Source organism: Anopheles gambiae, chromosome 2 (assembly GCF_943734735.2).
Source record: "Anopheles gambiae chromosome 2, idAnoGambNW_F1_1, whole genome shotgun sequence".
In the NCBI taxonomy this organism is placed as follows: domain Eukaryota; kingdom Metazoa; phylum Arthropoda; class Insecta; order Diptera; family Culicidae; genus Anopheles; species Anopheles gambiae.
In genome coordinates this window covers 37,495,210-37,518,482 of record NC_064601.1, presented here as the reverse complement: position 1 = coordinate 37,518,482, position 23,273 = coordinate 37,495,210, and the positions used below count along the sequence as shown (strand labels likewise).

Below are 23,273 nucleotides of genomic sequence, written 5' to 3'. Positions count from 1 at the left end.
AGCTACGCTCAAGAATGATCACTTTCTCTCCGAACGCTTCTTCGCACGCCCGTGCTAAAGCAGCTAACACTTTGCCAGCTGACCCAAGCTTGCGTAGCCTTACCTCGTTCGCTGAGCATAGCACAAGCACGCGTATATACACACACACACAGGCACTTCCGGAGTGCGGGAATTTTGTACTTGCCCGCTATGATAGCGTAAGCGCCATCAAATTCCATACCCGCTGGTCGGTCGTCTGCAAATCAACCCGGTCACTTCCGCTTGGGTCACGCGCTCCGATTTATTATCTTTTTGTTTTCATTTGGAATGCATGCTACCACTTTCCCAACCTAACCACCCACCCACTCACCTAACCCGCCGTTGTTTGTGCAATCGCTTTTCGATGGCCATGTTTTAATGCCTGCCAAGTAGTTTTGGGCTGCAATATTTCGGTGCTGTATGTCTTGTCCTCTTTTATTACATCCCACCGCATGGGAATGCTCGGCAAGTGCAAGCAGGATGTCGTCGTGAAGTCGTCGATTTCGGCCGTGTTTATTATTACGGTTACGCGACGAGGCGGAAGTAGCACAGCGGACACGAACCAGTAAAATGCTGCGTTTTGGTTCGGCTGTAAATTAGGCGGGCACAGTTTGGACTATTACCATAATCGTAAAAAAGGGTGAAAATGAAAGTGTTTGCATTTGTTTCCTTCGGAAACTTATGGACAGGGAGTTGTGCTTCTTCTATTGTTAAAGGTCATTTATCCACTTTTGCTATCCAGAAGATGTGTTTGCAATAAAAGCAAGTATATCAAATGGTTTATCATTTGCTGGTAACTGTTGTAGCTTTTATATTAAAAATCATGTCTTAAATAAGAGATATTCAATTTGATTTGTGAAAAAAATATGACATTGCGTGTACTACTGTATTGCACTGCATTTTGGAAACATTTAAAGCTACTCCCGGGTTTATGAAATGATTTTTTATTTAAAACAATTTCCGTCTCTAGATCCCTTTGGTCTCGTGGTATAGTCGTACGACTTAACAACATGCTCGTCAGGGGTTCAAGCCCCGAATGGATCGTGTCCCCATACGTAGGACTGACTATCCGTCTAAGGGTTATCAATAAGTCACTGAAAGCCAAGCTTCTTATTGGTACAGGGAGGCCTTGAGTAGGTTCTCTTCTTGAGAAGAGCAGTTCCTCTTCATGGCGTAGCCTATTTGTCTGATAATGTGGTGAAAAAAAAAAACAAATAATAAAAACCATAAGTGACTAAGAAAGATTTATCTGATAATATGAATAAAAAAAAACAAATAATCAAAACCATAAAATACTAAGAAAAGGCTTAACCTTCTACGCTTATTACCCTAAAAAACGAAGAAGAACAAGATAAAGAAAACTGTATCTAGTCATCTTTGCTACAAAATTTATAGTGCCAAAGAAGTAGTAGAACATGCTAAGAATTTATTGTTCGTTAGAAATGTGTAGAATTTTAAGAACAAAGCTTATCCGGCTTGACTTAGCTGTAACACCAAAATTGTGCAGAAGAATGTTAAATGTCTAAAAAAATCCCCAGCTCAGTGCGAGCTTAGTATGTAATGCTGTTGCAGCCACACTGGTGTAAGTATTATTAAATCCATTAGTAACAACATGCCCGCAATCGAGCCTCATAGTAACCGCGCTTGCACTTAGAAATGTTCCTTTTTGATAGAAGAAGAAAGCCGAATCGTTTGACTCCAAAAGATCTAACGCTCTTGGGGGGCTTACTAAAAGCTATCACATTATCTGTTATGACAAAAAAAAACTCTACATATTTGGAATTATACCAATTACGAACAAATCTACATCAATATAAGGCTACACTTTCATCGTTACAACTGGTCTAACATCAACCATAATACTACCCTGCCTACCATTGTAACAGTAGCAACATGCGTATGCTGAGCAATGTCTCATTTGTAACAAACATTCAAAGTACAAAATGGGTCATCAGGCATAAACGATAAACCGATGAACACGTAGCAGCAGTGCGTCTCATTAACCTCGAAAATGGTTTTCTACCAACGTGGAAAAGAAATAACTGCAGACATTCTCTGGCACTCCTAACGCATGTCTACCCGGTTTTGGCAAAATAGAAATTAGAAGCCACACCGCTATTCATCGAAACGGAAACGATACAATCAAATCGCGCGGCCCAATGCGTACCCATTTTCTCCACATCATGCAGAAACGAAAACAACGAACAATAACATGGAGACGCCTGGTGGGCTACGTGTTTGCCATGCTTAAGCGACCCGGAATGGCACACGACACGGCAACTGCGCGCACTCAAATCGGAAGTGAAATTGCTGATCGATACCGGACCTTCACACCTGTGGACACGATTTTGAAGCGCATGTGGATTCGTGTAGTTTGTGCGTAAAGAGAGAAAGCCATTTGTTGACGTAAATTATGTGTTCAACTTAACATTGCCATCGAGCAAGGAAATAAAATGCTTAACCGCTACTACATCAATCAATAATTCAGTGCGTTGTTTCGTTTCGATTTGGGTTTCGTTTATTGAGCGCATAAAGCATAGTGCCTTTGCAAAGTCTTCTCGTGTACATTCGTTACAAATAAGTTAAATAAATTATTTGTCCCCTTTTTTTCGGGGGAAAGGAGTGCGTGTTTCGATCCGGTCCATTTTTTCTAAGCATGAGCACTGTACGCAATATCCTGACCATCGAAGGTAGGTTGCACGAACGATCGGCCCGCATCCCACGGTCCGTGGGCGGCAATGTGCGGATGGTGGCTATCGGCGGCCAGCTGTGGGGAGACAAGATGAAACTAACAGTATTAACAAACGAACAGACTGCGCAACAAACGTATTTTGCCCAAACGTACCTTTTTGCAAAGCTGGAAGATAGCGAGACCGACCGACACGACGAACGAGAAGAACGACAGCTGGAGCGAGTTCCACGCCTTCAGACCAAGGACACCGAGAGCCATCGGGATGAGCGTCATAGCCTTCAGCAGGATGAACACCATGATCGGGATGACGATCTTCTTCAGCTTCGATTTGCGTGCCTCAATGCCACGGCCGCTGCCGGCGGGGAAGTTGAACGTCACATTCAGCTCATCCTGCTCGAGATTGCGCGGAGACACGGTGACGCGGGCACCGGCGATCGGCATCTTGAAGGTAACGTCGTGGCTGCGCACGTAGTTCTCGATCTGCTCCACCAGTCCCGCCGGAGCACGGCCTTCGCTCACGAGCGCGCCATTGCTGCGTACCTCAACATCATCGGAGATCTATTGAAAAGTGAAAGCAAATTGGTAAGTAATGTTTACTCTTTCTAAGCATCTAATCCAGAACCTACCTGGAAGTTATCCTTCTTGAAAACCGTATCGAGGAAGTTCATGATCTTGAACTTGGTGCAGGCAACGGAATCGTTCTCGGAGCTGCACAGCGAACGCATCTCCTCCACCATGCCGTCCATCGGCGTTCCCTTCCAGAAGGCTGGCTTGTTAGCTGGACTGGCTGCCGCCAGACTGGAGGCCAGCAGAACGCTCGCTACGATCGCTAGATACCGGAATGCCATTGTTTCTGCTGTTTTTTCGTTCAACTATGTCTGATGTGTCCAAGCGTCCAAGTTAGGGAGTGCACTGCACCGATGTGACTACGTCGAGCGAGCTGTCAGGTGTGATTGGGGAAATTTCACTGTCAAGCGCTTTTATACGACCTTCCAAACCGAGCCGGCCCGATCGTGACCGGCCCCGAACGGATCCGTTATCACAGCACTTGCGGTGTTTGCAAACGACGAAACACTCCGGCCAGCCAGCATCGACGATGGCGATCACGTACACGCGCTTTAGCGGCTTTTAATGGCCGGCAAGTGCGCACACGGGCGTCATTCGTACCGTTTTCCCGCGTCCCCAGCCGTACTAAGTATGTAGATCGATGCATACGCCAACAATACTTGCCCTCAGTACCGACAGCCGATCGGATGGTAGCTTGAGCAGCGAACTTTATGAACGTTATTATTGCCATTCTTGGCTGTAACTGGTGCTGAACACGCCACGCCAGCTGTTTGGATGAAATCTGCATGCTTTCACCACGTTGCAGTGTAGGTTGCAGTGAATGCAACTCAGCCACGAGTGATTGGGGATTGGAAACATGATCGCAGTAGTTTGTTGGTATTGTATTGATACATAATTTATTATGCATGCCAGTTGGGAATGTGTCAATCGAAGGTTCCAAGGAGAAGGATGAGACGAATAGTTTCCATGCATGACCCTGGAAAAACGACGCTGTCTGCATCCGGTCTCCTGTCAGATGTGCATAGCAATTCACACGTTACGTAAACTTTCCTTTGGCGATTGAAGGATTGAGGATTCGAGGTTTCTAGTCTGTTAAAATGTTTTAGGAGATTATACCTTAAGGAGAGATTTTATCATATAAAGCTCAAGACTATATTGAAGATGATAGCTACCCAATGAAATCACTTTTATGATGCACTCAAAGATGCGGAAAAACATGCCACTTTTGAGCAATTTCTTTTTGGTTTTTTAGGTTTTATTTTTTCCCATTTTCAAAATATGAACAAACAAACGAAAACAAATCATCCATGACGTTTAAAGTCAATTTCTCTAATCGTCTCTTTTTCCATCATAACAGATAACACAAACAATTTCTGCAAAGAAAAAACATATTTTTTTGTAATAAAAAACAATCGATCATAAAATTGTAAACATACTTTGCATTGCGAGAAGAACCATATTAGTCACATTTGAATTTGTTTTTTTAAAACTGAATCATTTTGACATATTTATATAGACCAATATATTTTGAAATACTAAGGAGAGTGCCTGTCACGTCGTATTAAATGCAAAATATAAAAGCTCCACTTTAAATAAGAAGTTGTTTAATTTTTTAACTATTTATATTCAACAATTCTGTGTACTTCATGCGGATATACTTTATTATAGAAAATTAACACTGTTAAAAATCTCTGCTATAGCTCAGATGCCTTGGGTATTTAATTTAAATATGTGATCATAATATCACCTTATTTTCAATCATTCTGGTAAAATAACATATAATTTTCTGAAATAAATATTGTTCTTTTACCTCTTTTATCTGGTTTGAGCAGGCTTAACATTTGAAAAATTATTGTATTGCCTTTAGCTCATTTAAACGATCGTAACCATTGTTCAGTTCACGTGACATAGTGTTAATTGTCTCCGTGTCTTGTGTTTTTGAACGGTAACACAATGTCGAAGAAATGGACGGTTCCTAGAGATTCGCCTGTGAACGCGTTTACAAAAGTGTTTCCTTCAAATTTGGGCTATTGGTACATCCAAGTGAAATGTTTATGACCAATTGGGCATGCGTTTTTGTTTTACATTTGCTCATTGTGTCGCTGATGTATTCATTTTGTGTGTGGATCAACAGAAAAGCGTGGTGAAATTGAAACAAACAGTAGTCAGTATATACAATTGATTTTAATTAGTATAAATGCATGTGAACATTTTTCCATATTTTTTCCGGGATGCTAATAGGAGCATTGATAAGAAAAACAAACATATTTCCAGGTCAATTTTGACTCTCATCACATCAAAGTTTGCCGTATGTCATATAACACGATTGATTTTGATGATATTCCTGTTAGAAAGAGTTGGTGTATTTTCCATGTTAACAGAACATTTCAACAAAAAAATGCCAGCAAATTGATTCATGTACAAAACAATGAACGCTTAACCCTTTGGCCAAATAACGCCAAATAAAATCCATATCATCAGCAATATTGCTTCATACGATGGCTTATGCTAAATTTATTCCTGACATTCTGGCACTAATTCGAGCTAGCTCACGAAAATCTATTACATAAACACTTTCTGGATGGCAATTCGATCGCCGTCGTGCACTTTATTATAATGTTTATGTAACAGCTAAAATATAATTGACAGTTTTTCTCACCACCAACCAGCCTCTTCCGGCCAAGGGGCTGAACATAGTCGTGGTTGTTATTCGATAGCGCCGTATGTATTACCATACGCGCACCGTGCTACGCATTGTCCACCGCGTTAATGCGCTTTTCCTCGATCGCACACTCTCGCTTTCTACGGAAGCGCCAAAAAGCTGTTCCGTATCGGCAACACCGACCCACCTTGCCCGCGCTCGCTTGCACACTGCTAGAATGCCAATGACGGCCAGGGAGCAGATCTGCTGGTACGGATGGTATGCGTTCCAGGGCGTAGCCGGCTGTGCGTGCGTACAGGAAATTTCGACTGTTCTGCCATTCCGCCCACGTCGACGTCGAACAGTTGGGGGATGCGCGGAGATGCCGGCCGAAAGAGAAAGGGAAACCGTGGGCGGCGCAGTAGTTTTGGAAACGATTTCCCCCTCCCTCGGTTCGGGGTCGGGCTTATCAGGTTTGCAGCAGCGATGGAAATGGTAGGTTATGTTCCGCGGAGTAGGGACAATTAATCACCGGACCATGTTGGACACGGGACGGTGGATAGGCCACCCGCCCCTTGCGGCTCATACGGTCGCGATATAAAATCCATTGTAATCAAATCCAACCTATTCATACTCACCGTGTCAAGCAGTCAGCGTGGACCGTGGATCGTAGTTGCCCTGTTCGTCAAGCCGTCGGTTTCCCTGTCAAGTGTTCGAGTGTCGAGTCCTACTACGAAGAAATGCGTTCGTTCGCCGTATTTGCGGTGGTGTCGCTAGTGCTGATGGCAGGCGGCACCCAATCGCTGCCCCGATCGGCCGCCGAAATTGCCACGGACATCTACCGCACCTGCCTTGCCAGTGAGCATGGGCTGAAGTGTGCCAAAGCGAAGGCCCTCGCCTGGATGGCGAATGTGGCCGAGCAGGACGAGATTCCGATCACCGAGTCAATCACGATCGTGCGCACCGGTACGGAGGAGCCGGAACAGCCCGCGGACACCGAGCAGCAACGTAGCGCTGGCGGAGTGCGACTTCTGAACAGTATCGACAGCTTCCTCTCGACACACGCCCTCAAAATGACCCCGCCTGCTGTGCTTCAGTCCGAGGAAGCTCGTGCCTACATTCCCGACACGTTGCTGCAGGGAGGACTCGCCGACAATCTGATTGTGCCATTGACGGAAGGAAACGTTGCGGAAGGTTTGTTCAGCAGCACTACACTTTGTTGCCATCTTATTCCTTATCCTTATCCCTTCTTCCTTTTTTAACTTATCCCTTCTTCTTTTCTTGATCATGTTTAGGACGTGGTTTTGTGAAGAAAGTCATGATTCCCTTCCTGCTGGGTATCAAGTTCAAGTCGACCGTCCTGGTCCCGATGGCGCTCGCTCTCATCGCCCTCAAGACCTGGAAGGCCATGACTCTTGGTCTGCTGTCGCTGGTGCTGTCCGGTGCGATGATGATCTTCAAGTTCGCCAAGCCAAAGATCGTCAACTACGAGGTGGTGCACTATCCGCCACCGCACCATGTGCACCACGTCGACCATCACATCGATCATCACGCACCGCACGTGCACTGGGACGCTCCGCCCGCGTGGAAGAAACGATCAATGGACGCCCACGAACAGGCGTACACCGGCCAGCTGTAACTAGCACACCCGTTAAGATATTTATTTCGCTGACGATGACGATCGAATAAATTATTTATTTTCCTCAAACCGTTCTCAAGCTTTCTTATTCAGTGCGTTAGACTTCTTGAAAGAAATAACCCGTTCTCTGATTTATTCTACGAAACTTTATTCATTTCTCTTTTCACACTAATTTTAACTCATCTGATTCCCTTCTTTTTATAGATCGCTGAATGTGGCGCATACTTTTGGATGATTTGTTTGTTTTTTTTTCTCGTTCCGATCGCGATCACCCGAGCCGTGAGTGTGAGGTCAATAAATAAGAAAATAAATAAATAAATAAATAAATAAACAAATAAATAAATAAATAAATAAACGTCCATCTGCATTTCACGGTGCCCCAGGGTCAAACCGGATGGGGACGTCTACATGGCCTACAGTGCAAAATATTGCCCGAAATTGATTACCCTCAACTATAACTTCCGGAAGCGAAGTTTTGTTGCGAGTTCGCTTTCTCGCGATAACAATGCGATCTTCTGTTCAAGCGCAATCGCTCATTGTGCACTCTACTATATACTACTAAACTATCGGGCCTATTTGTATGTGTGTGATTTTCTTTTTTTACACCAACACAATCTTATCATTATATCCCTACACCCAGGAGTTTTTTTGTTGTTGCTTTTGCTACTTCTCACCAACGGCACAATGCATTTGTGTCCGGCGAAAGTCTACTGTCTTAAGTCCTAGCCTGATTGTGAATGAAATAGACGCGTTCCTTTACTCGGTGTCACTTCCCGCAAAAGAGCGCTCGTAGTAGTTCGAAGAAAACAACACGGACACAGGTGGCTTAAGATTCTTCCCTAAGTATGTACTGAGCTATTTACAGAGTAAGAAAACATGTCCTATGAGGTATGTATCGATAGATCGCTGAGTGTTTGCTGTTTGCTTTGTGCTTGTTTCAACGCAGTGGCTGGTCGTGTGCACCGTCCATTACTGTGCTTTACTTCTTTTTCTTCTTCTCCATGTTGATCGTGCACTGGGAGTAGATCCGTTGACAGTCTCGCTGGTCTTGCCCGTCACGCGCCGCTTGTACGTATCGGTAGAACCGGACAACGGCTGCGTTCGTCGACGTTGGTTTCTGCAGCTCCGAAGCGTCTCTGTAATATATAGAACAACAGTTTAAAACCCGTAATTTAAGATAAGTAGCATAAATATAACTTTTAAATGAAAACACTGTGTCTAACGGATAAAAATATGAATATTGCAACCGTGATACACATTGCATACTTTCAGGCGATTGAAAGTCGACATTCGATTCAAATGGCGACATTAATTCGAAATAGTTTTCGCGATCGTTGTTTTTGGTGTTTGCTCTTTGCTTTGTTGTACCTTTCTTCAGATACTTGACACCCAATGGTGGTCAATGATGATAGAAATTATGGTTTTCATGATTTTGAAGAACGTCATGTATTCCAATCAAAATCATAATGAAATCAACACACATATCCAGTTTTGCTGCTAACTAACTTAGAATACAAAATTAACTACATTTTACAAATAGCTGTCAAATTTATGCACTGTTTTACGTAACGAAATGTTTTGATTTCATTGAATCGACTATGTTTTAACCGCACTAATAACAATCACTGTAGTCTTCTACGAGCTAACTATCCTGGTGTTATGCCCAAGCTCGCTAAAACTATTCAAATCCACTCCCCTTTCATTGACAGCTATGATAAACACGGCCCTCAGTGAGGCCCTCCCCAACAATAGAGAGCGGCGCGTCAAACACTGCGCCGTTAGCCGTGGATGCTCCCTGCGCTGCGTTGCAGGCATTGCGGTTAGTCACCGGAGCGCCCGGGGTCTAGCGCCTTCTCTGCGGCGCAAAGCATTGATTTCACCGGTCAGCCAAGCATGACCAAGTATGTGTGTAATTTTCCTTTGCGCCGTACGAAACGGCCTGCTTCACGTGTCACGGTCGCGGTCGCTTCAGCTCCCTTGCCACTTTCGCCGGCACCACCAGGCAGGCATTAGGGCGGGCGCCGGTGAAAGGAAGGGCGCCTACAAATCGCGCTTCAAAAACATGGAAATAGATATTTCTTTCCACTGCAATCATGTCGTTGATTGGTGCCAGTGGGTGTATGCGTGTTTCGGACGGGGCCGTTTATTGTGCAGCGCAGAGATGAACAAAACGTTCGATTCACATGCAATCGGAAAGCATAATGCGAGATCCGAACCTGATAGCAAGGTCGCCGGTGCAAGAATTTCGTTGAATACCAACGAAATCGCACCCGTGGGCTGGGTGGGCCAATAGAAAGTGGCCAATCCTGGATGATGATTGTTAGCATATTACTCACATTATAATTTCACCTGCTTTCCTGTCCATAAAAAGAGCAGCCAAAGTAAAACTAAAACATGTCTCTGCGGTTTTTACCTATCCCGTTGCGGAAAAGGTCATCCGGGCGAGCGCAATTAATGGCGCACTTTCGGGACCGCCAATTAGCCAACGTATTTACACTGACCTCGTTTTCGATTTCTATCCCACACGGCCCACTCTGCTGCTGTCTGCTGTATTTGGCTGGCCCTATTTGTCTTCTGTGCAAATTTTACGATCGGGAATTTAGGGAGGGCGACATTCATTACGCGTTCAAACCTCCAAAAAAACAGCGAGACGTTCACCGCAGGTGGCTCGCTGTTTGTGCGCTTTTCTTCCAGTGCCTCTAATTTTGGTACACATACCCACAGACAAATAAAATCAAATAAAGTATCCGGTAGCAATAAAGCTTTAAATCGCTCAGATAAATCGCCCACAAGATATGATGATAAAAGTGTGCGTCATGTTGGTATGGATGTGATTACGGATAGGAAGCGTTTGTAAAAAAGGCCATCATAAAGGAAAGATCAAAATGGAATGAAATGACCATTTCATACCGACCATAATCGGGTCAACAGTTTTTTAAGAAAGAAATTTCGTCTATCATAATCAGTAGGATTTTCATTATTCATGAGGAATTTCATTTGAAGCGTAAATGTTTATGTTTTCAATTTATTTTTGTGATTTCGCCCAAAGATATCTAATACCATTCATATTTGACCCAATAATTTGCAATTCATTATTAACGGTATTACATTCATATTTTTAACAATTACTATCCACTCGCAACAATGTGCTTCAACAGCAACATATCCAATGCTGACCCACAACGGTTGATAAGGCGAACCGCAATCATGAGCAAACATTAATTCACACCTCTTCGTTACCCGCTTGCTAATCAACACTCAATAACAATCATCTGCCGGTTAAACCTCAACAACAAACAATCTTTTTCATGACGCCATTGCTCCACTCCCTCCCTTTCAGTAGCTACCGTGTGCGAACATTATCGACAACACGCGAGGAGAAAGTACATTATCGTTCGCTTCCTTCATTCTAAAATTGCAAACTGCATCCATTATCCGCTGCTGACGTTCGCAAACAACTCATTCGCAAGAACAGGCTCCCGTCAGTTACCATTTCGCAGTGTAACGCTTCTTCTGCTCCATGCAACCATGCGAATAAAAACGCAAACTCAACCCACCGAGCGCTCCATCCTAATAAAGGTACTTTGGCTGGGATGAAGCTCATCAGCGTCAGCACGTCCGTTCGGCCACTGTTCCGTTAGGACAGCCACTAATTGCGCCCCTTTGGAGGCGACCCTCGTCAATTCGCTTTCGATTTCCAGCTGCTGTGTACCATAAAAACAAACGTGGAACAACTGCTCCTGTTCGTACATAGGTTGCCAGGCAGGCAGGGCTCAATCGCACCCGAGGTTGGATGCGCGGCCACTGACCTGTTAATTAATCTATTCTCGAAAACGAAAACGAAACCATCGCTAGCATCACTGGCATAGCGCGCCCGATAACGCACACGTAACGCGTGTGAAAGCTTTGCCCGTACCCGTGCAGACAACGGTGCTGATCAAACATGCTCCAGGTTCAACAATCTGCCCGGGCATATTCTCATGCATTATTGGTGCGGTGGAGGCTTATGGTCCCACGCCACCAGCAGCAGCAGGGCTGTCCGTGACCGTGAAGCTACGATTCCACCGGCATCAGCAGCCAGCATGCCATGCATGATGATAATGATGGCGATGATAATACGCTGATACGTGATCGTTATGCGAGCGTAAATCTGACGTGTGCCATGAGGCTGATCTTTAGCTTCGTAACCTTATGGAGATCTCTCCCACTACGTGGCTGAGTGGTGGGTTATTAATCATGCTTTATGGCTGTTTTCATTTTCTTTTGCACCCTTATTCCGGTTTGAGCCTAGATTTGCTCGTAAAATACTGACAGTAAAGGAATTAGGTAGAGGAAAAACAACAAATTTGACACCGAATAGCACCCGGGGGGGGGGGGGGAATATTACCTTAATTAATTCTACACTTTTCTTTGCTATTTAAAGGTTCTAAATTTGGATTTGAAGTTAGAAGATTCCGATCGTGCTTACCTGCTGAGCTCCGCCGATACATAGTTGCTGTGGGGACTGTACTTCACCGGGTTCTTGTACATGCTGCAGACGAGCCGCTCCCGGCAGCTCTCGTCCACGATGCCGAGCGAATTGAACACCTTGTCCAGCCGCTGCAGGATGGGACTGTAGAATGGATCGACCGGTCGCGGTGTGACGCCTTCCTGCACGTACGCCTGCTGGTTCACGATCGCTTGCTGCTTGGCGATTAGCTTCTGCTCCTGCGCTATCCTGTAAGCTTCCTGCCGCTGAGCCTCACGAATCTAGCACGCCGTGAACGAAAACAAAACAAAAACCGGCTTCAGTGAAAGTCCTGCATAATGGCGAGCGAAAAGTATCATAGAGAGAGAGAGAGCGAGAGCGAGAATGCTACGGGGTCGAAGATCACAAATTGCCAATCAAGGTGCTAAATGCAATTATCGCCCCACCCCGCAGTAGGCGAGCAGTGCGCCCTGGATGTGCGTGTGATTGGCATACGCTTAAGCTGATCGAACGCTCTCCCAATGCCTCACAGCATACATGCGCCGAACATCATTAGCCTGGCGTGTACATCCCGCCGCGTCGATATTGTTTCCAGCGCGCTAGAAAGTATGTCATATTGGCTTGCGGCATTAGATCGAAAGTATGTCCACTACACTTGTCTACAAGGCGCGTGCCGCGTGCTTTCGATGCTTTCGGAATGCGTTTGCGTATGGATTTCTGTGGCGCGGCCCGGGCCACGCACCACCGGAAGCGACGAAGAAGGTATCGAGGCCGTACGTGCACGAGCGGGCTGATCGTATCGGCCGGAATGGGTCACCGATGGGTGTTAGTGCTTTGCAATGTGTGTGTGCATAATTACTAATCATTCTTCCGTTTTACGGGCAATATTAAATGACACTGGAGGTTGAGGGCACTTTTTCCCATGCTGTAGTGCTAATTTAAATGTTGATTGAGCAATATTTCACTGTGCTTAGGCAATGTTTTACATTGGCATACGATTTGGGAAAGAAAATACTGTGTAAAGTACATCACATAACCTAACGTCTATTTGCAATTTGCATTGTGAAAATAATGTTAAAATTTGTTCAAGCAGCTACAATATACAGTCGTTGTCGCTTAATGTTGACTCTAACTCGCCTTTTTTGTTTTTGTTTCTAAGTCAACAATGTTTGACAGCGTGTGACATTTTTTGCACTAAGGCATACATGTTTGCCCTCTAAGGCATCAGTTTTAGATTGTAAGTCAATCGCTTTTTTAATATAGCTTAATGTCTGGAACTGTGTTCCATTACTTCCTTAGTTTTTTCATATAAAACAATCAAATTACTCGTTTTTTGTAGTGTTTTTGTAAAATTACAATTGTCATAAACCTGCTCAAATGCTTTGCTAAATTACCAGGGTTCCTACAAGATTCAAACATTTTTGACCTACAGACAAAAAAAGGTGCGTTAGAGTCAAAAATTGGTGCCTTAAAGGCAAAAATTGATGCCTAAGAGCCAAAATTTAGTCTTTTATCCAAACGACTGTAAATCATTTAAAATGCACGAATTAGACTATCAAATGAAAACAGAATGAAATAAATCACATGAAACAAAGCCTCCTCAACTAATTACAATCGTCATGTTAATCTTCTGAGATATAGTTACATTGCTATTAAAATCAAGAAAACATTTTCCATGTCACAATACAAATCAGTCTACGCCAAAGGAATGATTATCATCGAGATAAAAGATGTAAACGCAAGATAAACAAACAATTGAATGTCACAAATCGCGACAGAAAACAACCAAACTATGCAAACCCCGACCGGGTCTCACTTTCCACCAGTAATGGTACCTGATTGCGTTTACTTCATTTTCTACCTTCGCACAACAACAACAAAATGTGACTTATGCAGATTGCGCCGATGCCATTTGCACTTTAATCATCATCAGCGCCGAATGCACTTTGCACACCGGCATCACTTGCGTCACTTTCACTCGCCAGCAAACCGAGGTTGTTGTTTTTCCTCCACCACAAGTGAATGACAACGCTTAGCGGGTTTGCCGGGCCCGTGCCCGGATTTGTATGCCGAATGGATGTTATTATGCTGAAGCCCTTTTTGTTTCACTTTCGTCATTACATGCAACTCATAATTGAATGCGCGGTCCCGGTTTTGCATTTGCCGCCACCATCATCTGCGCACGGAGAAAAGCTCTCCGCGCACATCCGTCGTGCGGAGAAAACGGAACACCTTTCGGAGCGATGGTGACGTCTGACATGAGGCCGTTCCCTTTCCCCTTTTCCGAAATACTTACAATTTGTTCTTCCGCCGAGAGCGTTGGCCCGGAGGGTGCTGACACGTACTGGGCTGCGATCGAGGTGGCCGCTCCGGTTGGGATGCGCTTTTGGGCGGACGAGGTATATCCTGGCGGTCCGTACACTGGCTTCGGACTGTTGACTCTACGCACGAAAGTCGAAAGTCGACAATGGTAGGGAGGGGTGGGATATGGGGTGAAATGGAGCAAAAAAAACAACAACATTTGTATGATAGAGAAAATTGCAAGGGTCACGTTAAAGATTGTCTGCGCTTAAAATCGCTGCCACGCTCACAAGGGTCTAGCGAGGTGGCCGGGAGGCCAGGGGTCTGGAGAGAAATTGATACGTTTGAGACAAACGAGGGAAATGCGGATTTTGTCTGTCGGATCGGTATCGAACATATGTGATAAGACGTGCATCGCATATCTGCTACTACTACAACTACTACTGCGAAAGTTGGCCGTGTTTATCAAAGTGCGCTACATGCTGCCGGCGATTGGTTCGATTCTCGATCTCAACACTACTTTAGAAACGCAGCAGATGTGGATGCATGCTCGGGGATGTATGTTTTTTGCTTTTTGCTGTTTTTGTAAGGTTTCTGGTTCACACGTTATGCTCACCAAGTGGTTGATGTTAGTCATGGAACAAGTAATTAGTGTCTCGGATGATCGGTTTAGGAGTTTTATTTTTTTGGTCTAAATTTTTATTTTCTTGCCGCCTTGTGCGCTTGGTTTTAGTCACAAATGGATTGAATGATGATGATGATGATGATGAGGTTAATCACGTGCATTTGACGGGAAAAGGAGAGAGAGAGAGAAAGAACAACGAAAAGGCAGGAAGAATCGTTTGGTCAAAATATTGACCCCACCCAGATTGCCGAAATGGGCGGGATGGTCGGGAGCTGGGGTTTGAGAGTTTGGGGAGTGTGGATCTGGATTTTCGTTTCCTATTTATCAGGTAAGGTGGACGCGGCATAAATCGTTATGCCTGCCACCCGGCCCTGTGAAACCCAATGCGCAAAACCTACCTGCTGGAGGCGTGCTGCGTGAGTGGATTTACATTGTAGCTGCCGCTGCCGCCGACGGCACCATTGGAGGAGGCGGGCGGCGAGGTGAAGTATGGCGATGATTGTGGTGCTGATGTATTTGTGCTTTCGCCCAAACCCCATGCTTTGATATCGTTCAAGTCATCGTACTTTGGCTTGAACGATGTGTCTACGTACGAGTTTCTATCGCTAATGAACCTGCGTTCAAAGAAGGTTTTTTGTTGTTGGTTGGTTTGGTATGCTCGACTCTCCAAATGATTAGATGCGAATGGTGGTGTTACGTGTGCTATGGGTGTTTGGTGCTTGTTAGCGATGTGTTGCTACCGATAATGATAACAGTGATGTCTGTCTGCCACCTGTGCCCCCCGAAAAGTGTGTTAGTATAGGCGGAACAATTTCGGAAGCTCAAAACATTCCCACCCAATTACCGATTTATTCATTCGCTTCCGCTTGACCCAACCACCACCCACTAGCATTCAATTCAAGCACAAGTACCGAGATGAAATATGAAAGATGAAACGCAAATGAGGACTACGGCCGCGCGAGGTAATCTTTGATACAAATTGACAAAAGGAAAGCTGGGGAAAAAGGGTGCCATCGGCATGCTTGGCTTGGCGACCGGCGTTTTTGGCTGAAACTGTTATCTCAGCTCCGGAAAGACATTTTTCCAGAGCGAGCTATAAAATGTGAGAGAGAAAAAGAAATACGAGGTTGAATTCATTTTTGAATAGCATAACAACGAAACAGTAGGAAAAACAAAACTGAACTAATACTTGTGCCGCGAAGAAGCGGTGAGACGCCAACCACGAAAGTACTTCTGGGAATTGCTAACCCCTTCAAACAATAGCCTGAGATAGAAGCAAACGAATGAAATGTAGCAACGTTTTCAAAACGAGCAGGAAATCTGTTCTACTAATGAAGAAGCGATTATACGATACATTATTTGCTTTGCAGTGTTACATCTTACAGAAAGGACAAAGCATTACAGGGCGAAAAATACGATAGGCTTTAGATTGAGACGCTTGAAAAGTGGAAGAATGCAATACGAACAGACAACCAAAGTGCAACCCATTTTATTGTCAATGTGCATCAAATTGTGTGTGTGTGTGTGTGTGAGAGAGAGAGAAAGATTACTACTACCACTACTACTACTACTACTACGACACAATACACATACAACACTGGAATAGTAACACTCCGAAAATGGCACTGCTACAAACTACCCTTCCATACCGCTTCCCGTAACATACTCCTCTAATTAAGCAACCCTCATCCGCTGAAATGTACTCACTCTGAACCCAAACCAGGAGCGGTAAACTCATAGTTCACCTCCGGCTGATAGTGCGTATGGGGAGGGACCGGTGCGCCATGTAAAAACTCCGACGGGTGGCCTCGCGGAGGCTTGGTGTAAATCAGCTCCGGAACGGCATGATCATGGTTGTGTGGGTAGAACTGCAAAAGCACGAAAAAAAGGGAAACGAAGATGCTGATGAATTGAGGTTCCTTGTAAAGAAAGAAAGAAAAAAAACAGCCCTCGGCTTTTGGTGCTTCCTCTCATGGTACTCCCGGTCAGGTCCGGTTTTGGGCTTATCGGTGTGCAATCACTAGGCGCTTCCCGATGGGAAGTGCCCTACCTGCTTGGCCCATCGTAACCCACTAAAACCCGGCGAGAGTTGCTCCTTCAATGTGCAGAGTTGGAGTGAAACCTTTACCACCAACAGAGAGCAACAAAAAACACACCCGAATTCATGCGAAGTTGGCATCCCGCAATGCGAACGTTACTCCACAAAGCCGGAACCAACACACATCACCCATTGAAACGGTGGCACTACTAAAGCGTGTGCGTGTGGCATAGGAAGCGTAGCATAAAGCTCAACGGCAATGTGCAAGGCGCGAAATGGATTGTAAACTGTCTGCCATGGGTGCTGCACAAAAACACACACGGGCACCCATCCCAAAACAACACGACCGTACTACCGAGCCGTGGTTCAACAAACTCTTGACCGAGTTTGGGGTATGATTTAGGTGGCCGGTTCGTGCAACGGCCACCGTTCCATGGTTCGCTGTCTCTCGTACGTTTCCGCCCGGTGTGTGTATGTGTGTGCGTGCATTTTTTTAATCTTTCTCTTGCTTTCCCTGGCGCCCCCTCGAGGTCACTCCACTGGCCCCGGGAATGAGTTTTAACAGGCAGAAGATTATACAATAATTGAGCCACGGACCGCACCGCTCGATGGCACTGCTGACCGACATAGCGCTGTGCCGAGTGGAAGCGCCGGCCCGGGGTGCAGCGATCTCGACCGCCGGCTGCCATTTTTGTTTGTGGGTCACCTTACCGTGTGCAGATGGTTGATATGGTGCTGATGGTGGTGGAAGTTTGGCTTGTGGTAGGACGCGTGATAGTACGAGCAGAGCTTGAATATGTGCGACAGAGCCGGGAACAGGAACAGCAGGAACTTCAGCACCAGCTTCTTGGCCGTGCCGACGCCGACCATCAGCGGCAGCAACCACATCACCTTGATTTTGATGATCTTGATAATCAGCACGATCGCCAGGAAGGCCAGGAGGAGCTTATTCTGGAAGAATTTCTCTGTGAAGTACACGAACGCCCGAAATCGTCAGTAATCGTCTACTAGTAACACAAAGACGGCAAGAGGCCAACATACTAATCTTCTTGAACAGGATCCTCGGTGTGCCGTGGCCGCGTGCTTCCGCCAGCTCAGTACGCGGCACGAACTCCAGCTTCGCAATCATCCCGTTGCCCTCGATGGCCCGTGGCTCGATGCGGAAGATTGCACCATCGAACATAACCTCCGGCATCTGGATGCTGACGTCGTGCGTTAGCATGAACTTGAGGCTCTTCTCCCGCAGGGCCGTGGTGACTTCCTCGATCGGTGACGCCGGTTCGAATGCTGTCGAGAAATGAAAAGAGTAAGAAATGGATGAAAACAAACGCTAGGCCGGGAATCTGCCACCATCCAGACGACGATGATGCGATCTTCTGCCCGGTCGGTTCCAGTATCCGGCCGAAGTGAAAGTTTGAAGATGTTGAGCGTTTGCTTCGGTGTGTACGTCACCGAAATTCGATTCGTTCGTAAGGTAGGGTGGTGTGGCGGCGTTTATCTACACCTCGGATGGAATATTGCAGTGGACGGCCCAGGCCGGTTGAATCAATACAAACCGGTCTTGCATGAACAATTTCGTGTATGCAGTTTCACTTACCGTCCATCGAGGGGAAATTCAAAGCGAGTAAGCATGTGAGTGTTTTATCAGCCCTTGTTGTCCGGGGCGTTTTAAAATTTAAGGCGCATTTTGTTTATGAATTTTACATAAAATTTTCATTGATTTCACTGTTATGCTTAGGGCATGGTGTAGAGCAAATACAAAATATTAAGACCATAATTCCGTCTTAATACGAGCAACATAGTATTTGTTTGAAAATTTTCCTAATTTTAACATTTTTTTATGAATTCAGTTATGTTTTGAACAGAATAATGACAGGTATGAATGACTATCCTGAAGAAGAAGAAAAATATCAAGCTATCAACCTGGTGATTTACAAACATCAAGATGATCTTTTCCTAGTAATTGTAAACTGCCAACTAAGTGCGATAAAGGTATATTATAATGTTTTATTCTCTTTTCTTTTGAATCACGGTAGCAATATGCACAAATCAATACTGCATACCGATGTTTATCTTTTTTTTCTTCTAGGTCATGTAGTCGTTGTTTGTGAAAACGTAGGCAAGGCCCTTCCGGCATTAAATTTACAATTATTTGTACCACGTTGCTGCTCATTTTCTATGCGCTTCTCGTCAAACAGAAAGCAGCCTTGCTGGATGATTTGCCATTTATTTGCCAAACAAAACGTGTCACTCCAAGTGGGACAATCTAATTTGTTGTTGATTTCCCAAAACACACACGCACACCCTAAAAACAACACAGTTCCGAATGCTTAAGTGGTTTACACTTTAAACATTCATGAAAATTACGCTTGCATTCAGTCAAATGTTTTCTCTCCGGATAACAAATAGCACCAGCAATACTTCAATTTCATCCCAAAGTGCACCATCAGCTCAGGGGAAGTGTTCGTGGCCGGTTTTTGGCGGCCATTTTCACCGCCAGTGTTTGACTGCTGAAATCGTTGTCCCTCAACACGCAATCTGCGAAGTAAAAGGGATTTCGAGGCTAAATGTGTCAATTTCGATTTTACACCGTACAAATCTCGTACAACGAGTGTCCAATTTCTCCATCCGCTAAGATCCGCTTACCTCGCCCAGAAGCCCTGCCCTCTGTCCGATCAAGATCGTCGTAAAAATGGTGCTGCCCTTCCCGCTTCTACCTTTCGGAATCAAACGCTCATTGTTGGTCAATTTTCCTTTCGCCATCCCCATTACGGGCGGGAAAAGTCGCGTGCTCACCAGCACGTGTATGCCAAGTGGGTTTGTTTTCCCTATCGCTTACGGAATGTTTCCAACCGTACAGGTGTGCGTCATCGGGACCAAACCATCGAAAGCAAATGATGAAATTTGTTCCCACAAATTGTACCCAAAATGCCTTTCGTCGGTTCTCTCTGCGTGATCCACGCCGCCGAACTTCTGCGGTTTGTTTTGATTTTATTTAACTTTCTTCCGTCCCGGTAATCCCATCAGCGGCTACGTCCCGTCACCGAAAAAAACCGTCCCTAGGCTGCCGCTTGGTCGTTGTGGTTCAACGAGATTTCACTTTTCATTGCTCAACAGCGTGCTTGGCGATGATTCAAATCTCGTGAATTCAGCTCGGATGTGGTCAATCTTCTGTCCACCGATTTCTCTCCACAACCCAACCGCCCAACGTCAACCGGAAGACATCGTTGGGCCGTTGAAGTGTATCACCGCGGATCGTATCAAGGCTAATAATAGGTGCTGCATCCCACCCCGCCACTTGCAAATGAGCTCACAGACACACACATACACATCAGAAAGCGCATCTTCTTGCAATGCAGGTCACACCGAGCCGACACCCAAGGGCGTCTTCCGGGATGGTTAGACTACGGGACCACTTTCATCCCTTCCAGCACCATTACGATCGATCAAGGAAGGGATCGATTATGAGAAGCGTCTTCCACCGACGCCGCCCAGCTCATCGCAGTGCTATGAATGGAAAGTGCATCTCATTCCACAGTCGCTAGCCTGCTTTTCTTCTCGTTGCATGGCAGCCGGTCGCTGCAGTGGGGTAACGCGCAAAAGAAAACCAGTTAAAGCTTCAAAGCCTCATCGAAAACTGTGTTACTGTGTGATGTACGACGCTCGCTTTGCCATTTCGCATCGGAAACCACCGATCCAATCACTGAAAGCGGGGGCAAGGGTAGAATGTACACATACACACAGACGAATTCCTACGCAATGGTGCGTGCCTGCAAACCGGTTCTTCCTTAACCGACGACCTCCAGGCAGGGCAAACTGGGTACTGAGCGGGGTGCAAAGATCAGCCGGCTGGACCACTCAGTGGCAGTTTCGCTTTCCATGTGCACACCCCGCGCCCCTCTGTACCACCACACGCGCCCGTCCATTCCCTGCAAAGTGCAAGTGTAACACCGTCCGGGATGGCATTATCAACCCATCGACACACATAAATCAGGTCCGTCCGGCCTTTTTTTCCCGCCCCGGAATCGAAAGTACCCGCCACGCGCGCACCGCCGCAGAATCGCTTTCGTTCGGCCGAGATGCGAAAAATGATTAGCTTCCTAATTAGGATGGGACACAGTGGATGGGAGTGATCTTGATCGGGCTAGCGATGAAATGACAGAGCCATACAGAGCTTACAGAGCCAAAGTCCTTAATTGACGCGCGGCTAATCTGTCGAAAGCCTGTTCCGGACGGACCGGAACCTACCAACCTACCATTAGCTGCGTGTGTGAGTGCGAGATGATGGCACTGGAGATGATGGTTCGCAACAAAATGATCCACTCCAGGGGGACAGGTGCACTATTGCAAAGAGACACAAATCGAAAGGGAACGATCCATTTAAAGTGTGGTCCACGAAGAAGAGCCAATTGTATAGCAATGGTTTTATTGTTGAATGAGCTTTCGTAATAAGGGCAAGCTGTCAGCTCCTTTCATTGCATTGCTTGAGCTGTATATAAATTAGTAAAGTGAATTCATAACTGTGAAGTTGTTTACTCCATCCAACCAAACCATTCTCCTACAAATTTGGAAAAGAGTCAAACCATGCAAATAGAGTACAGATCAAGCCTATTTCTTTGGGTAAATTCTCTACCTCAGTCATTTCAACCATATCCATCCTCAAATGGTCAACTACCTGTAATAAACCCACTTGGACACTAAATGGTTATCTCATTTTGGCCATATATTATCAGGTTTGTCACGCGTGTCACTTCTGACAGCTCAACCTCCATGCGCCGGGTTCAACCTCACTGTCACCGTACTTAACCTTTTATCGCTTTAGAGCATAAACCTACGGGCCCTACGAGGAAGGTTCACCTTGTTTAATGTCAAAACATGCATACGACACGCGCACGATAGGCACGCGTTCCACCAGTCGTTAAACGGAAGTTAACAGCTCCGGTACAACCGATAAATTCACACACACCGTCCACACCTAGCGAAGAACCTCGAAACCTCGGATCATATCTCTAACATCGTCTCTTTACTTACCACTGCGAGCGTCCGGGATTTCGTTTTCATTGTCCTCCTCCTCATCGCCGGCTTCGTTTGCTTCCCGTGTGTACTTGGTGAAATCGACCCGATTCCGTAGGAACTGTACGCGGTTGGTAAAGTTGACGTTTTCTACGTCCAGCTGCTCGCCCAGGAAGCTGTACACGTTCTTCTGTATGCAGGCAAACGTTGGCTTACGCATACAGTCGGCAATCAGTGCGTCCCACAACTGGTTGCCGGTGGAGAACAGGGGACGTCCGCTTGCTCGCCCACTGCTAGTGACGTTGCTTCCTGCCGACTCCGTGACACTGGTCGCATTTACTATCGTGGCTTCCGTAGTGGCGGTAACGCATGTGCACACCAGCGCCACTGTCGTTAGGGCTAGCAGGCACAACGATGTGCTGGATACCGGCAATGGTCGCTTCCGGTTGGTTGTGTTGGTGTTTCCTCCATTGCCGCCAAACATCCCGTAGCTACCGATATTACCGGGCGCTACCGATAACTCACTCTGCACACTTTGTTTCATGATAGTGTCACTTCCAGGATCTGGTACCGTTTTCCCTCTTTCACACACACACACACAGTTTCTTTGCTCACTAAGTTCTAGATACACTCACAAACAGACACTGCACACCGTACACACCGTCGTGCTAATCACTTTTTGTCAGACCACATGGCAATCCCGCGGCAGGATTGTAGGATTGCTGCAGAGAAAAGAGAACACCAAAACACACAAGCTATATCAGTACCGACAGCAGAAAGTGAACGTTACCAGCTGATGTCGCGACTGCAACTAAACCGGTTATCGACTGCCCGGCTCGCTAGTAAAGGCATCTTCCCTCGAATTCCCTTCGAAGCTGACTGGCCCACCCCCGAGAAGACGTGCAACCGTGGGACACGTCCAATTTCACCTTCCTCTGGGAAGATTCGCTACGTTCGTGTGAAGATGCATCTTCGTTCAGGCTGGTTGGTCCGCGACGTACGTGACGATAAGATACATCCTACGCCCACCGCTTACCACGCAAAAGGATGTCCCCAAAATTGGAAAGTTTTCACCATGCACTTTTAGACGCTTCTGAAGTTACATGCCTTTGTAGGGCGTTCCACCATTGATGCGTGAGTATATTTCGGCGATTTGTCTACCAATTTGAAATGCCCTCTGCTGTGGTCAAGGTTCCGTTCCGAGTCAATTGCTTCCCGCCCAGCTTGTAGCCCGTCGCTACAATCGAACTCACGTTGCAAATGGGCGTGTA

General features: G+C 45.9%; 3 protein-coding genes across 4 annotated transcripts; 1 reads left to right on the top strand and 2 right to left on the bottom strand.

Annotated features, from left to right (window-relative positions):
- Nucleotides 1-2,510: 2,510 nt before the first annotated feature.
- On the bottom strand, nt 2,511-3,685 carry LOC1268979 (uncharacterized). The gene is made up of 3 exons (XM_307559.4): nt 3,337-3,685; nt 2,864-3,268; nt 2,511-2,785 (listed from the first exon to the last, which is right to left on the bottom strand). Exons 1-3 carry the CDS (start codon nt 3,556-3,558, stop codon nt 2,669-2,671), a joined length of 744 nt encoding a protein of 247 aa, XP_307559.3. The 5' UTR covers nt 3,559-3,685; the 3' UTR covers nt 2,511-2,668.
- Nucleotides 3,686-6,531: 2,846 nt separating this feature from the next.
- LOC1272840 (uncharacterized) lies at nt 6,532-7,626 on the top strand. The gene is made up of 2 exons (XM_311757.6): nt 6,532-7,112; nt 7,214-7,626. The coding sequence occupies exons 1-2, from the start codon at nt 6,659-6,661 to the stop codon at nt 7,555-7,557; spliced, it is 798 nt and encodes a 265-aa protein (XP_311757.6). The 5' UTR covers nt 6,532-6,658; the 3' UTR covers nt 7,558-7,626.
- A 54-nt stretch (nt 7,627-7,680) lies between these two features.
- LOC1272839 (uncharacterized) lies at nt 7,681-22,598 on the bottom strand. 2 transcript variants are annotated; one of them, XM_311756.6, is made up of 8 exons: nt 22,021-22,598; nt 18,031-18,276; nt 17,701-17,954; nt 16,659-16,819; nt 15,350-15,565; nt 14,322-14,466; nt 12,026-12,306; nt 7,681-8,693 (listed from the first exon to the last, which is right to left on the bottom strand). In XM_311756.6, the coding sequence occupies exons 1-8, from the start codon at nt 22,544-22,546 to the stop codon at nt 8,537-8,539; spliced, it is 1,986 nt and encodes a 661-aa protein (XP_311756.6). In that variant the 5' UTR covers nt 22,547-22,598; the 3' UTR covers nt 7,681-8,536. The 2 variants fall into 2 exon arrangements, with proteins under 2 accessions (XP_311756.6, XP_061501755.1); XM_061645771.1 differs by lacking the exon at nt 15,350-15,565.
- Nucleotides 22,599-23,273: the final 675 nt, after the last annotated feature.